General features: G+C 42.8%; 1 protein-coding gene across 1 annotated transcript in view; it reads left to right on the plus strand.

The window, feature by feature from the left end:
• MEDAG (mesenteric estrogen dependent adipogenesis) overlaps positions 1–16,029 on the plus strand; it is a 24,583-nt gene extending 8,554 nt beyond the window's left edge. Inside the window, exons 3-6 of the mRNA XM_007447939.1 lie at positions 4,352–4,461; positions 7,225–7,337; positions 13,732–14,017; positions 15,805–16,029. Of these exons, the coding sequence (XP_007448001.1) occupies positions 4,352–4,461; positions 7,225–7,337; positions 13,732–14,017; positions 15,805–15,929 (634 nt within the window). The 3' untranslated portion in view covers positions 15,930–16,029. The remainder of the gene's footprint in view (positions 1–4,351; positions 4,462–7,224; positions 7,338–13,731; positions 14,018–15,804) is intronic.
• Positions 16,030–16,255: the final 226 nt, after the last annotated feature.

Below are 16,255 nucleotides of genomic sequence, written 5' to 3' on the forward strand. Positions count from 1 at the left end.
GGGAAGGCTTTGCATAAAACTAACAAGTTAACACTGGAAAGAATGTCCCTGTAAGCTTTTGCTTAGTCACAGCAAAGGACTGTGGAAGCTGTTAGCAATTTCTGGCCCTTTTACACAAGGACTATTCCAATATATTTCTCTTTTTATCTTCTCCTTCCTCCATACTTTAAAAAATGAACACACACACACACACACACACACACACACACACACACACACACACACGAGATGGGAGCTGTGTGTTTGAATTCCTATTTGTCTTTGAGCATTCAGTTATCAGGGGCCAGGGAAATTTGGAGCAGCTTTTCAAATCATGCTAAAGGTGATGTAAAATTTGAAGAAAACTCTGGAGAAGGGTTGGCATCTTAGAGGGTGGGTGATCTTTCAGCTACTCCTGATTTTCTAGAAGCAAAAATTCAATGTTCTATCTTGGTCCCATCTTTCAGGTGTTGCCTTAGTTAAGCTGCTCCCTCTAGCCTTCCAAACTGAAAAGATGAGGAAAGAAATTGGAGCAAGGAAAGAGAAACCCTGACTTATTTTTCAGATATTCATATAGTCCTCCTTTCCTGGTCACTCAAATGAACACAGCCCTGGTTGTGTGTCAGAAGCTTACAGAACTTCACCCTAAGGCCAGCGGAGTTGGCCAGAATTAAAGACACTAACAATGTCTGTTGAGCATCTACTATGGGCCCAAGTACATATGTCTGTGTTACTGGCACTGCATTACATCATCAAATGGAAGGCAATACTGTTATATCCCTTTTACAGATGAGGGAATGGGTTCAGTGGGTTAAGTAACTCACTGAAGGTCATAATGAGTTGTGGCTCTGGGACTGAGTTCACACAGCCAGTCAATTAGAACATGAATTAAATCTTCTTATTTCGAATCACTATGCTTTCTATCACATTGTTCTGCCTTTCAATCTTTGGGTTAAAGCCAGGTGTAGAAAGTTCCAGCCTAGCAGCATTTTGGGGCCAGGATAAAAGCAATGAAGAAATGAGAGTTTAAAGGAACTATCTTAAACTGTTTGCTTCTCATCCCTAATGAAAACTTCAGCGAATAGAATAAATATCCAGGACACAGAAGCAATATTTGCATGAGTAATTCACAAATATGCATGATTGAAGATGAGATAACTGGTCCCTAAGGTCGTCTAGTCAGGCTCATCTTAAAACAAAACTGGTGGTTGAATGTCAGGTACTTAAAGACCTGTGAGATTTAGCAGCTAGGTCCTCAATCTTTGTATTTTAGTGACTTACATATCCAAATTTCATACCAGTGAATTCCAAAGGGATGCTCACATGTATTTATTCCACTGCAATTTTGAGGTGTTTAACAATTGGACCGTAACTGGGAGGCCGGGGATGGATGAATTAAGGAGGTAGCTCTTATTTGTGACCTGGTTTAAACAGAGAGTTAAGTAGGGATCTTGCCACAATCTCTTGTCTGTAAATTGTGTTACCAGAGCTCTCGAGTGAGCAGCCTTTTCCCACATCTGTGGTACAGTGATAACTGGTGATGCTCTGTGATGATGTTTACAGCCCTGTTAAGATCCTAAAAGTGCCTCTAAATCATCAAAGGGAGATTAAATTATGGTGAGCATAGTCTTATGATTCAGGATATCTTATTAAATTCAGACTCCAAAAGAGGTGACTCATGGATAGGTTATGCATTAAACTCAATATGTAACTCTCCAGAAGATGCCCCCTTTCCCCTCCCCCGCCCAGTCTCCCTTCTTTGATCAGGCCAAATAACAGCTCTCTGAGCCCTATAGCAGTCAAAAAAGTCTTCCACAGAATTTGGTGGAAAACTGATGATTTTTCCAACCAGTGATCATTTCCAAGTTGAGATTTTTATCTTTCTCCTGCCAATGATACCTCCAATGAGATGTCAGTCGATTTTGTAGGCAGAGGCAAGTATTGCACTGTCACTGGGGTCATCAGAACAGTATTCAAAACTGCAGATTTTCTGGGTGTCCTATACACACACATGCACCATGTCCATGCCCTAGAGAGTGACAGTCAGACCATGGATATTGAGAGAGCAGAGCAATCGCTTTGAGGGAAATATTAAGTGCTTAAATGACTATAAATTAACTCCATGATACACAAGGTGGGAGAATGTGAAAATTGCTTTGGATGGATCACAGGTGGTACCCGACTCCCAGCCAGCATCGTGCATCTATCTCTTTGATGTTTAGTCCAATCAGGCTTTTGCTAGAGGCTCTTCTTTTGCTAGAGGCTCTTCTTCCTGCTTTTCCCCCCTGCCCCTCCCCACACCCCCCTGCAACCACAGGCCTCGCGGGCTGGCCTCTCCTCTACCACTGCCCAGGTCTCTGCCCACCTGGGCCAGGTCCTTGGCAGCTGAATAGATGGATGGCGGAAGGGTGGGGCGCACAAGGGGCCCCTGTACTGCCGCCCTGCTACCCCATCCCCACTTCCTGGACCCTGAGCTCCTCAGATGTGCAAGGCACGTGTCAGCACACCATCCGGAGCTTAGTGAATGCTGCTGAATGAATGAGAGTGAGTGAACCCAGCGAATCGCGGCTCCCTTTCTCCTTCCTTCTCCTTCACTTCCTTTCTCCAGTACCGTTTGGCAGTTGGTCAGTTGGGACAAAGAACAGGAAAATTCTCCCTCTGCTGATGTGGGACACAGTGCCGCTCCCGCCAGGTGCCCCTTTACCCCATCCTCACTGTGCACGGCTCTGCCCAGAGGAGGATGGGGGTAGGGGAGGCATGGAGGGAGAACCCTAGGAAATCCCTGGTCTGCGTCTGCATTGTCGTACCCAGTCCATGCCACTGCTAACCCCCTCCTCCATCCCCACTCCTCTCCCCTCGCCCCGCACCCCTGAACAGCGACACCTGCACCCGCCCTCCTTCCCCGGGTGCACCAGCCTGTGTGCCCCTCCCACCTCAGGACCAGCCCCCTAACTACCCACGTGCCCCGGGTTGGGAGATGGACGCTACGTTAAAAGCCTGGTGAAATAGAAGGCAGGAAGCATTTTAGATGCTCCACCGGGGGTCAGGTTTTAAAAGCTCTCAAAATCAGATCTGACAATCCAAGAAAAAAGGATAATGACACAGATTTCTAAGAAACCCAGTTGGAGGTAGACAGTGGAAGCTGTTTTTTCCTGACTCGGGGGGTGGATATTCTCCCACTGCTCTTGACCCAGGCCTGGGTCCCCGTCTCGTGCTCCGGGCCCTCTAAGTGGGCTGTGGGGAGAGGACATTGGGGAAGGAGGCTGAGGGGACTTTGCGGCAAGAGCTCTCCGCTGCGGGCGCTCCCCAGGGCTGGTATTTTCATGTCAGGCTCTGGAAGGACAAGAAGCCAGAAAGAAACAGGGGAGCCGTCTCTGCAGGGGACTAGATGTCAGCAGCCAGCAAGCGGCCCTTTAGCAAAAGCAGCCCATTCGGTCCCTGCGTACCTTGTAGTAGTGCCCGTCAGTGGGGAAGCCGCTGTGTCTTGAGGAGGGACTGGGGTATCCGCATCCCCCAGCATATGCTGGATGCCACTCAGCCTGCCCGTGTCCACGCCGCTTCTGAGCTTGGGTTTGGTTAGAAAATTAGCGTTCTTCTTGAAGGAAGCCAATTTGCACTTGCATCTGTCTTTTTTAAAAATCAACAGTGCAGGTAGAGACACAGAAAGGCTGCTTGGAAAATGTGCAGAGTAGGGAGACAAAGCTGACATATTGGAGGACAGAGTCAAAAAGCAAAAAGATCTTCCTGGGCTGGAATAATGAACTAAAACCAAGGAGGCTAAATGTAATAGGGCCCTGGGCAGAAATCCAACATTAGTTTGTTTGTTTGTTTGTTTTTTTAAATTGCACAAGCTCACGATCAGGGAGATGTGAATTGGTTCATATGAATATTGGTTGATTGTCTAATCAATGCAGCCGTCTGGGTTTATCCTGGGATTAGAGAAGGAAAGGAAAATTTCAGACCCACCAGTTAGGATGACTACACTGGAGAAGACCCAGAAAATTCCACTTATTGAGTATAATTCATTCTCAACCCAGAGAGACATAGGGCTCCGGTAGCTTCAAATGAACGCTTACAGCCCAAAGATAGACGGTACTAGTCATCATCTGGTACAGGCTGCCCTTGAGAGCCAGGTGTCGGTGCCAGGCACCCCCAGGACCAGGACCACCTTTAGTCTGCATGCTGATCTGTCAGCTGATCAGGGGAGGGGATTTATTTATTTGGTACAAGATATGGTTGCCTCCCGAAGGACACTTTAGGGGGCTTCCCTCAGAGGGTCTGAGGATGTAGTAGGCACCTGTCCAGTACATCCCCTTCCTGACCTCGATGGGAAGGTACATCGCACTTGTAATCATCTCTTCTTTTTTCATAGATATGTGGAACTGACCAGCTACTGCGATTATAAAGACTACCGGGAAACTATATTGAGCAAACCAATGCTATTCTTTATTAATGTACAGACCAAAAAGGACTCCTCGAAAGGTAGGTTTGTAAATGTTTGGGTTTGGTTCTGCCTTGCTGGGCTGTGGACTGTAGCCTGCTGATGAGGTAGAAGTTGGGCGTGGAGAAAGCAGGGCGGATGTCAGCTTGTGTAAGGCTGGAAGCCTGGTGTGTGAGGCCATCAGCACAGCACAAGCCTGCAGAGCAAACCTCTAAGTGATCCTACAATAGAAGCCATCTGTCTCTGAGTCTTGTTTCATACTTCCTGTCTAAGCAGGAAGTGATCTCTGAGCCTGCAGGGGTTGCAAAAATGACCAGCGTGATGAAGATGATGATATGTAATATTGCCTGTATCAAGCACTTCTGTGAGGCATGTGCTAATGTGAATAATTGGTCAACAGCCCAGTAGGGCATATCATCCAAAGCAGAACATTTTTGAGCATGAAAGCAGGAACCGTAATAAGTATGCTGGGATAAAGTTATAAACTAGAACTGACTCAGGCATAACTAGGATGCCTGGCCATCCTGCCTATGCGGTACTTATCCCATCCCCACTTTATAGATGAGAAAACTAAGGTAAAGAAAATAAACGCTTATGTAGATGCTTTTATGTTTCATGCTCTGGCCTTCGAATTTCAAGTTTAGCGGTATCTCTTTATTGTTTCTTCAGAAATCAGACTGATAACAACTATATTAACTCAAATTCCAATACGAAAATATCTCAATTTTCCCTTCTCCCTCCCGCTCAGTGATACGTGGGGAAAGTCATGGGCATAAGTGCTGTAATAGCGGTAGCATTTCTTACACTTAATTCTAAATAACGTTCTTCAAATGAGACCAAGAGAGTAAGAATTGATCTACAAATTCCAAATAGACTTCCTCAAACATGCCCTTCCTCATTCAGATTCGTTGGACCTGATTCTCTACTCGTCTCATTCAGAGTCATTCAGATTCCCTTCTCACTTCATAATTCAGAGTCACAATGTCCTTCTTGGCAGGAGGGGCCGGGAACAGATCACACTGTAACAAGCAATGCTCGGTAGAGCATCTGAGCCCCTGATGCTATTTGGCTTGCTGGTGACCAGAAAGCTGAGACTTCTCTAGGAATGTAATGCACAGATGTATCCAGTATACCTCCCGCACTGATCTCTCAGGAGGGTTCTTAAGAAAGAATAAGAGACCTCTCCATTTTAACATTGTAATGAACATACAGGGAGTGGTATAAGGAAATATTTGTGGGTGGCCTTGAAAAGATTCACAGTTATATAATGCTTGTGGAAGGAGGTAGGGAAACCCAGTCCTCATTGGCTGTGAGGAAAGCCGTGAAATGAAGAGATTCTGTGACACAAAGCTTAAGATGGTCAAGTTTAAATTATGAAAATTGTGATTAGGGCAACACGTCCAGCCCTGCTGCTATCCTAAACTTGTACTTGTGCAAATTTAGAAGAAGCCACCATTACCTCAAGACAATTTACTAATCCTTCCCAGAAGTTTGTCATAATAAATGTACAAGTAGACAATGTGGAAGAGATTGGCATCCTCTAGAATTGTGCAGTGCACAGCCTGCGCAACCTGCACAACGGTGGATGGAGGGTGGCGGCCTTAAGTATCTAATGAGCCCAAAGGTCTTGGTTTAGTTTATGTGAAAGTTGATTCAAGGTATCAAATAGCTGGCTTGCTTTACTTGCTTATTTATATATTTTCTCAAAGAGGAAACAAGGTAGTTTCTATCTAAAGTGCCCCAAAAAATAATTTGGGAGAAAGGAAAACAGGGGAAGGAAAAAAAAGATGGATAAGGTTAGTGCAAAGGTTAGTTCAAAATGTATTCCCCAAGGACGTAACACTTGCTATTGGTGGACCACAGGTTTGATGCTCAAAGCCCGTGTAGGATGTTCAGTTCCCCAAATCACATGATGGCTGGTCCATGGCCTTTAAACAAAGGGTGGCATTCTATGTTATGGGTCTCCCTAGAAAAAGTGCTTGAGTAATGAAGGACATGGAGCTTGATTCCGGGGGCTGGAAAAGTTAAGAGGTTGTTGGTTCGCAGTATTTAAAATTTCCTAGGGAGTAAACAACCACCCCTTTGCTTAGATTAGATAGAACTGGACAGAATTGGATTTAAACCAAACCAAACCGATCAAATAAAGAACAAAAAACAACTGCCAGGACACAGACGTGGCATTATTTAAACAATGGGAGGGACATTTCCGCTGGGCTTGTGCTGGGCTGGGACGTGGAGGAGAGAACCAATCTCAGGTTACCTTGGTCCTTAGAACTCTAGACTAGCCCTTTGCAGACTGAAAGCCAGGTCTCTGGGGGAGGACAGGGAACGATGAGGGAGGGGGAAGGCAGGGGAAGCGTCCTTCCCTGGACTGATTTTCTGCTTTGTAAGTGAGGAAGTATGGGTGAGAGCCAAGTTGCTGTTTATCCAGCAAGGCAGTGACACGAAAACCAGCCATCTCCAGTTTTCACTTTGGCTCCCATGCTGGCTGCACACAGAGGAGACTCAGTGCTTATCTGTGATAATTATGGACTGGAACTTTTGATTTCTGAGGCAAGAGTGACAAAATGCAGCCTGGGGGGAGCTGATTTTCTAACCTGCGTTGAAAGTATCCTGGAGCTTCCTCACGCCTGCAAATTTCTTGGAAACATTTCTAGAAACCTGGTTAGGCTTTGCAGTGAGGGAGCAGCGAGGGAGGTTATAAATTAATAAAATCTCCAAATATGGTGGGAATCACTGCTTTGTCAGATACTAAGAAGTACACATGCACCCTTGTTTTTTGACTTCTACTTCCTAATTTCTAGAAAGAACGTATGCGTTTCTTGTGAACACCAGGCACCCCAAGATAAGAAGACAGATAGAGCAGGGGATGGACATGGTCATTTCCTCAGTGATTGGAGAAAGCTACTGGCTTCAGGTGAGGTTGGCTTGTGTGAATCCAGGGCTGCCAACACACAGAAGAAGGTCTGGGCGTTTCAGGCCAGGACTGAGTCCCTAGAGCTTAACTCTAACTTAAATGAATCCAGGCACAGACCTTTTATATTGCTTCATTATCACTGCCAATAAAATGAACTTAGTTTCTAGCAGCTTCTTAGAAACAGGGTAAGAATAAATATAAATTTGACCAAGCAGTTCAAGGTCTTTACATGGATTTTGATGCAAATGCAAAGATTTGTTTTAAAAAAATAAAGGCAACTGACTGAGGGCAGACGCCAAAACCAACAGGAACTATGAACCTGCAGCCCGCGAAAAGGAGACCCCAAGCACAGTAAATTAAGCAAAATGAGAAGACGGAGAAACACACAGCAGATGAAGCAGGAAGGAAGGAGCAACACACCAGACCAAACAAATGAAGAGGAAATAGGCAGTCTACCTGAAAAAGAATTCAGAATAATGATCGTAAAGATGATCCAAAATCTTGGAAATAGAATGGAGGAAATACAAGAAACGTTTAACAAGGACCTAGAAGAACTAAAGAGCAAAAAAACAATGATGAGCAACACAATAAATGAAATTAAAAATTCTCTAGAGGGAATCAATAGCAGAATAACTGAGGCAGAAGAACAGATAAATGACCAGGAAGATAAATAGTGGAAATAACTACTGCACAGCAGAATAAAGAAAAAAGAATGAAAAGAATTGAGGACAGTCTCAGAGACCTCTGGGACAACATTAAATGCACTGACATTTGAATTATAGGGGTCCCAGAAGAAGAAGAGAAAAAGAAAGGATCTGAGAAAATATTTGAAGACATTATAGTTGAAAACTTCCCTAATATGGGAAAGGAAATAGTCAAGTCCACGAAGTGCAGAGAGTCCCATACAGGATAAATCCAAGGAGAAACACTCCAAGACACATATTAATCAAACTATCAAAAATTAAATACAAAGAAAACATATTAAAAGCAGCAAGGGAAAAACAACAAATAACTTACAAGGGAATCCCCATAAGGTTAATAGTTGATCTTTCAGCAGAAACTCTGCAAGCCAGAAGGGACTGGCAGGAGATATTTAAAATGATGAAAGGGAAAAACATAAAACCAAGATTCCTCTACCCAGCAAGGATCTCATTCAGATTTTTTTGTTTTTGTTTTTGTTTTTGTTTTTGATTTTGTTTTTTTTGCGGTACGCGGGCCTCTCACTGTTGTGGCCTCTCCCGTTGCGAAGCACAGGCTCCGGATGCGCAGGCTCAGCGGCCATGGCTCACGGGCACAGCCGCTCTGCGGCATGTGGGATCTTCCCTGACCGGGGCACGAACCCGTGTCCCCTGCATCGGCAGGCGGACTCTCAACCACTGCGCCACCAGGGAAGCCCTCTCATTCAGATTTGACGGAGAAATTAAAACCTTTACAGACAAGCAAAAACTACGAGAATTCAGCAACACCAAACCAGCTTTACAACAACTGCTAAAGGAACTTCTCTAGTCAGGAAACACAAGAGAAGGAAAAGACCTACAATAACAAACCCAAAACAATTAAGAAAGTGGTAATAGGAACATACATATTGATTACTACCTTAAATGTAAATGGATTAAATGCTCCAACCAAAAGACATAGACTGGCTGAATGGATACAAAAACAAGACCCGTATATATGCTGTCTACAAGAGACCCACTTCAGACCTAGGGACACATACAGACTGAAAGTGAGGGGATGGAAAAAGATATTCCATGCAAATGGAAACCAAAAGAAAGCTGGAGTAGCAATTCTCATATAAGACAAAAGAGACTTTAAAATAAAGACTACTACAAGAGACAAAGAAGGACACTACATGATGATCAAGGGATCAGTCCACGAAGAAGATATAACAATTCTAAATATTTATGCACCCAACATAGGAGCACCTCAATACACAAGGCAAATGCTAACAGCCGTAATATTGACAGTAACACAATCCTAGTAGGGGACTTTAACACTCCACTTTCACCAATGGAAAGATCATCCAAGATGAAAATAAATAAGGAAACACAAGCTTTAAATGATACATTAAACAAGATGGACTTAATTGATATTTATCAGACATTCCATCCAAAACCAACAGAATACACTTTCTTCTCAAGTGCTCAAGGAACATTCTCCAGGATAGATCATGTCTTGGGTCACAGATCAAGCCTTGGTAAATTTAAGAAAATTGAAATCATATCAAGTACCTTTTCTGACCACAACACCATGAGACTAGATATCAATTAAAGGAAAACAATCTGTAAAAAATGCAAACACATGGAGGGTAAACAATACACTACTAAATAACCAAGAGATCACTGAAGAAATCAAAGAGGAAATCAAAAAATACCTAGAGACAAATGACAATGAAAACACGATGACCCCAAACCTATGGGATGCAGCAAAAGCAGTTCTAAGAGGGAAGTTTATAGCAATAGAATCCTGCCTCAAGGAACAAGAAACATCTCAAATAAACAACCTAACCTTACACCTAAAGCAATTAGAGAAAGAAGAACAAATAAAACCCAGAGTTAGCAGAAGGAAAGAAATCTGAAAAATCAGATCAGAAATAAATGAAAAAGAAATGAAGGAAACAGTAGCAAAGATCAATAAAACTAAAAGCTGGTTCTTTGAGAAGATAAACAAAATTGATAAACCATTAGCCAGACTCATCAAGAAAAAAAAGGGAGAAGACTCAAATCAATAGAATCAGAAATGAAAAAGGAGAAGCAACAGCTGACACTGCAGAAACACAAAAGATCATGAGGGATCACTACAAGCAACTCTATGCCAATAAAATGCACAACCTGGAAGAAATGGACAAATTCTTAGAAAGGTATAACCTTCTGAGACTGAGCCAGGAAGAAATAGAAAATATGAACAGACCAATCAAAAGCACTGAAATTGAAAATGTGGTGAAAAATCTTCCAACAAGCAAAAGCCCAGGACCAGATGGCTTCACAGGTGAATTCTATCAAACATTCAGAGAAGAGCTAACACCTATCCTTCTCAAACTCTTCCAAAATATAGCAGAGGGAGGGACACTCCTAAACTCATCCTAGGAGGCCACCATCACCCTGATACCAAAACCAGACAAAGATGTCACAAAGAAAGAAAACTACAGACCAATATCACTGATGAATATAGATGCAAAAATCCTCAACAAAATACGAGCAAACAGAATCCAACAGCACATTAAAAGGATCATACACCATGACCAAGTGGGGTTTATCCCAGGAATGCAAGGATTCTTCAACATACGCAAATCAATCAATGTGATAAACCATATTAACAAATTGAAGGCGAAAAACAATATGATCATCTCAATAGATGCAGAAAAAGCTTTCAACAAAATTCAACACCCATTTATGATAAAAACCCTGCAGAAAGTAATCATAGAGGGAAGCTACCTCAACATAATAGAGGCCATGTATGACAAACCCACAGCCAACATCATCCTCAATGGTGAAAAACTGAAACCATTTCCACTAAGATCAGGAACAAGACAAGGTTGCCCACTCTCGCCACTCTTATTTAACATAGTTTTGGAAGTTTTAGCCACAGTAATCAGAGAAGAAAAGGAAATAAAAGGAATCTAAATCGGAAAAGAAGAAGTAAAGCTGTCACTGTTTGCAGATGACATGATACTATACATAGAGAATCCTAAAGATGCTACCAGAAAACTACTAGAGCTAATCAATGAATTTGGTAAAGTAGCAGGATACAAAATTAATGCACAGAAATCTCTGGCATTCCTATATACTAACGATGAAAAATCTGAAAGTGAAATCAAGAAAACACTCCCATTTACCATTGCAACAAAAAGAATAAAATATCTAGGAATAAACCTACCTAAGGAGACAAAAGACCTGTATGCAGAAAATTATAAGACACTGATGAAAGAAATTAAAGATGATACAAACAGATGGAGAGATATACCATGTTCTTGGATTGGAAGAATCAACATTGTGAAAATGACTCTACTACCCAAAGCAATCTATAGATTCAATGCAATCCCTATCAAACTACCACTGGCATTTTTCACAGAACTAGAACAAAAAATTTCACAATTTGTATGGAAACACAAAAGACCCCGAATAGCCAAAGCAATCTTGAGAACAAAAAATGGAGCTGGAGGATGGCAGTTTTCACAGGACTACAACAAAAAATTTCACAATGTGTATGGAAACATAAAAGACCCCGAAAAAAAAAAAAGACCGCAAATAGCCAGAGCAATCTTAGAAAGAAAAACGGAGCTGAAGGAATCAGGCTCCCTGACTTCAGACTATACTACAAAGCTACAGTAATCAAGACAGTATAGTACTGGCACAAAAACAGAAATACAGATCAATGGAACAGGATAGAGAGCCCAGAGATAAACCCACGCACATATGCTCATCTTAACTTTGATAAGGGAGGCAAGAATATACAATGGAGAAAAGACAACATCTTCAATAAGTGGTGCTGGGAAAACTGGAGAGCTACATGTAAAAGAATGAAATTAGAACACTCCTGCTGTGGAGCACAGGCTCAGCAGCCATGGCTCATGGGCCCAGCCGCTCTGCAGCATGTGGGATCTTCCCGGACTGGGGCACGAACCCGTGTCTGCTGCATGAGCAGGTGGACTCCCAACCACTGCGCCACCAGGGAAGCCCCCTGGTCACCTATTTTTGATAAAGGAGGCAAGAATATACAATGGAGAAAAGACCTCTTCAATAAGTGGTGCTGAGAAAACTGGACAGGTACATTTAAAAGACTGAAATTAGAACACTCCCTAACACCATACACAAAAATAAACTCAAAATGGATTAAAGACTTAAATGTAAGGCCAGACACTATAAAACTCTAAGGGGAAAACATAAGCAGAACACTCTATGACATAAATCACAGCAAGATCCTTTTTGACCCAGCTCCTTGAGAAATGGAAATAAAAACACAAATAAACAAATGGGACCTAATGAAACTTAAAAGCTTTGGCACAGGAAAGAAAACCATAAACAAGACGAAAATACAACCCTCAGAATAGTAGAAAATATTTGCAAATGAAGCAACTGACAAAGGATTAATCTCCAAAATTTACAAGCTCAGTATCAAAAAAACAACCCAATCCAAAAATGGGCAGAAGACCTAAATAGACATTTCTCCAAAGAAGATATACAGACTGCCAACAAACACATGAAAGGATGCTCAACATCACTAATCATTAGAGAAGTGCAGATCAAAACTGCAATGAGGTATCACCTCACACCAGTCAGAATGGCCATCATCAAAAAATCTACAAACAATAAATGCTGGAGAGGGTGTGGAGAAAAGGGAACCCTCCTGCACTGTTGGTGAGAATGTAAATTGATACAGTCACTATGGAGAACAGTATGGAGGTTCCTTAACAGACTAAAAACAGAACTACCATACGACCCAGCAATCCCACTACTGGGCATATACCCTGAGAAAACCATAATTCAAAAAGAGTCATGTACCAAAATGTTCATTGCAGCTGTATTTACAATAGCCAGGACATTACAATAGCCAGGAAGATGTGGCACATATATACAATGGAATATTACTCAGCCATAGAAAGAAACGAAATTGAGTTATTTGTAGTGAGGTGGATGGCCCTAGAGTCTGTCATACAGAGTGAAGTAAGTCAGAAAGAGAAATACAAATACCGTATGCTAACACATATATATGGAATCTAAAAAAAGAAAAGAAAAAAAAGGTTCTGAAGAACCTAGGGGCAGGATAGGAATAAAGACGCAGACGTAGAGAATGGACTTGAGGACACGGGGAGGGGGAAGGGTAAGCTGGGATGAAGTGAGAGACTGGCATGGACATATATACACTACCAAACGTAAAATAGATAGCTAGTGGGAAGCAGCCGCATAGCACGGGGAGATCAGCTCGGTGCTTTGTGACCACCTGGAGGGGTGGGATAGGGAGGGGGGGAGGGAGACGCAAGAGGGAAGAGATACAGGAACATATGTATATGTATAGCTGATTCACTTTGTTATAAAGCAGAAACTAACACACCATTGTAAAGCAATTATACTCCAATAAAGATGTCAAGTAAATCAATAAAAGATAAAGGCAACTGTTTAAAAATATGTCAGAAAATGTGTACATGCAGTTGACTCAGTTCGTTGTGCAGCAGAAACTAACACAACATTGTAAAGCAACTATACCCCAATTTTTAAAAAATCTATACCTTCTTGTTTGGAAAAAAAGTATGTCAGAAAGGAAGAGAGAAATAAGAGGTGTGATATTTTGGACATTTGGACAGTTGTTAATTCTGTAATATAATTCTATGATATGTCTGTAATGCAACATTATCATTATATCCCTGAAATTAACTAAATGCTTCTCTCTGTTTCAGTTTGATTTTCAAGAGGCAGTGAAGAATTTTCTCCCTCCAGGAGACAAGGTGGTGAACGGAGAAAATCTGAGCTTTGCGTATGAATTCAAAGCTGACGCGTTATTTGATTTCTTCTATTGGCTTGGGCTCAGCAATTCCACTGTAAATGTGAATGGAAAAGTTGTGAATTTGTCAAGTACAAGTCCAGAAAAGAAGGAGACCATTAAATTGTTTCTGGAAAAAATGAGTGAACCTTTAATCCGGAGGAGCAGTTTCTCTGACCGAAAATTCAGTGTAACTTCCAGAGGTATGTTAAAAATCCTCAAGTACCCGAGGACAGTAGTTACATTAAAGGGTAGAATAATATCATGGGAGAGGAGATTCAATTAATGGAAAAGGTAAGGCTTCTTGGTAAAGGGGAAATATAATACCACATAGTTCAGAAACTAGGACAACATTGTAAATCAATTACACTTCAATAAAAATTTAAAAAAAAAAGGAAATATAGTGACTTTTCCTTTTAGGCTCCTTTAAGTTTTCTGACATAACAGTTTTACAGTGCAGCATACCCAGAAAATAATTTTAAAATATATTATTAATGTAAATACACGTTAATACTCATTGAACTATTATTAACAATAATTTAACTATAGAAGAATGATGCTTTCCTGATGTGCATATTCAGGGTAACAGAAGGTTAAGGAAAAGTGTTGGCTGACGGGGGAAGGCACATGGTTGAGATATCCATCTTTATAGATATTTGGAAGGGTTCTCCAGAGTTTCTAAGACACAGAAGAATATCTCTTGAGACTGCTTCAATTAACAGACCGCAGGTCACATCTGGTGCGTTCTAGATTTTACATCCAGGGCCTCCTTCCCAGGACTAGGGGAGACCTTTCAGTCCGATGTGGCTAAGGCAGTGATATCAGTCAAGTCATCTGGATCTGTCTTCTGCTGAGCCTGCTGTCTGTCCCAGGCTAGTCTGTGCTGGAAGGCAACTTCCCTGAACCAGGACTTTTGCTGCTCATTGCAAACAAACAAACAAAGAAAAACAAGCAAAAGACAACAACAAAACACCAGTCTCTACGAACCTGTCGTTTTCAAAAAGTTAAAAAAAAAAAAATACAGAGGCTTCATTAGTTGCGTTTAATGACAGTTGCTTTCTTCCAATGTTTCTAGCAAAAATGCTTACTCCTAGCTATTTCTTATCCTGGAAAGTAGCTTCCCTCTGTCTCTGTCTGTCTCTGTCTCTCCCTCCTTCCCTCCTGCCTTTCCCCCTCCTCCTTCTCTCTCCCTCTTTGTTGCTTTGCTTTCTCTGTCTGGGTGCTTTTTACAAAGATGCCTTTGTTCTCTGCTCCATTGCTGCCACGGTGGGGGGGGGGGAGGGGAAGTTATATGCTCATCCTTTTGGGGGAAGATTACCTTGCCTGGTTGTGGCCATCCCAGATGCCAGGTCCTTCCTGGGACACCCTCCAGCCCACCCACTGGCCACAGCAGCCTGAGCAGGGTTTTTCTGTTTCACCATCGCTCACCCACTGTGCTTTAGGCTGCCCGGGTGTTCCCTGGCATCCTGGGGAGACTGAGGGGCATGTGAAGTTGGGCAATGCTTCCTTGCAAGTTTACTCCGAGCCGGCCCTGGGGCCACTTCTACTTCAGAGCAGTGGGGAAGGATTCTTCAAGGCCCACCTGAGTCGTCATTATGCACTGCAGGTGACCCAACCACCATGTATCAGCCACTCGGCAGGCAGCTCCACTGGCTCAGCCCTGGTGATCACTCAGCCCAGCTTCATCTCCTTCTCGAAAACAGACCTTTGTCCTAGGCATCTTTTCCCCACCTGTGGGCCTTTTGTCATCAAGTGAGAAAGGGTACCTGTACCTCCAGCCCATGGAGAAGCAAGTGACAATCCACATCCTCCTGGTGAACAGAAAGCAACACGTTTCTGTCAGCTTTTTGAGTTTTTCTGAGGAAGCCAGGATTCCCTATTCATTATTGAAATGGTTACGTTGGATGCTGCATGGGCTTTAGGTACTGTTGGATTTGGGTTTTAGTTTTCCAGAGATGGTAATAATGCAAGCCCTGTTTACTTTTCTCAGGTTCACTAGATGAAGTTTTTAACTGCAGTCTGTCACCCAGATCATCTCTGATGGAGCCTCTTTTGGCAGAATTACCATTTCCATGTGTTCTGGAATCTGAAGAGACACCCAACCCATTTATCTGATTGGATTGGACATTTTACAGCTCTTCCTACACCCCAGGCCTGTGCCAGAACCCAAGGCTGAGGGGATCCAAGAGAGATGGGAGGCGGGTACCTTTGCCCTCTGCTCCTACAGAGACCCCTCCTTTCCATTTTTTTTTTCTTTTTTTTTTTGCGGTACACGCGCCTCTCACTGTTGCGGCCTCTCCCGTTGCGGAGCACAGGCTCCGGACGCGCAGACTCAGCAGCTATGGCTCACGGGCCCAGCCGCTCCGCGGCATGTGGGATCTTCCCGGACCGGGGCACGAACCCGCGTCCCTTGCATCGGCAGGCGGACTCTCAACCACTGC

Source organism: Lipotes vexillifer, unplaced genomic scaffold (assembly GCF_000442215.2).
Source record: "Lipotes vexillifer unplaced genomic scaffold, Lipotes_vexillifer_v1.1 scaffold760, whole genome shotgun sequence".
Taxonomy (NCBI): domain Eukaryota; kingdom Metazoa; phylum Chordata; class Mammalia; order Artiodactyla; family Lipotidae; genus Lipotes; species Lipotes vexillifer.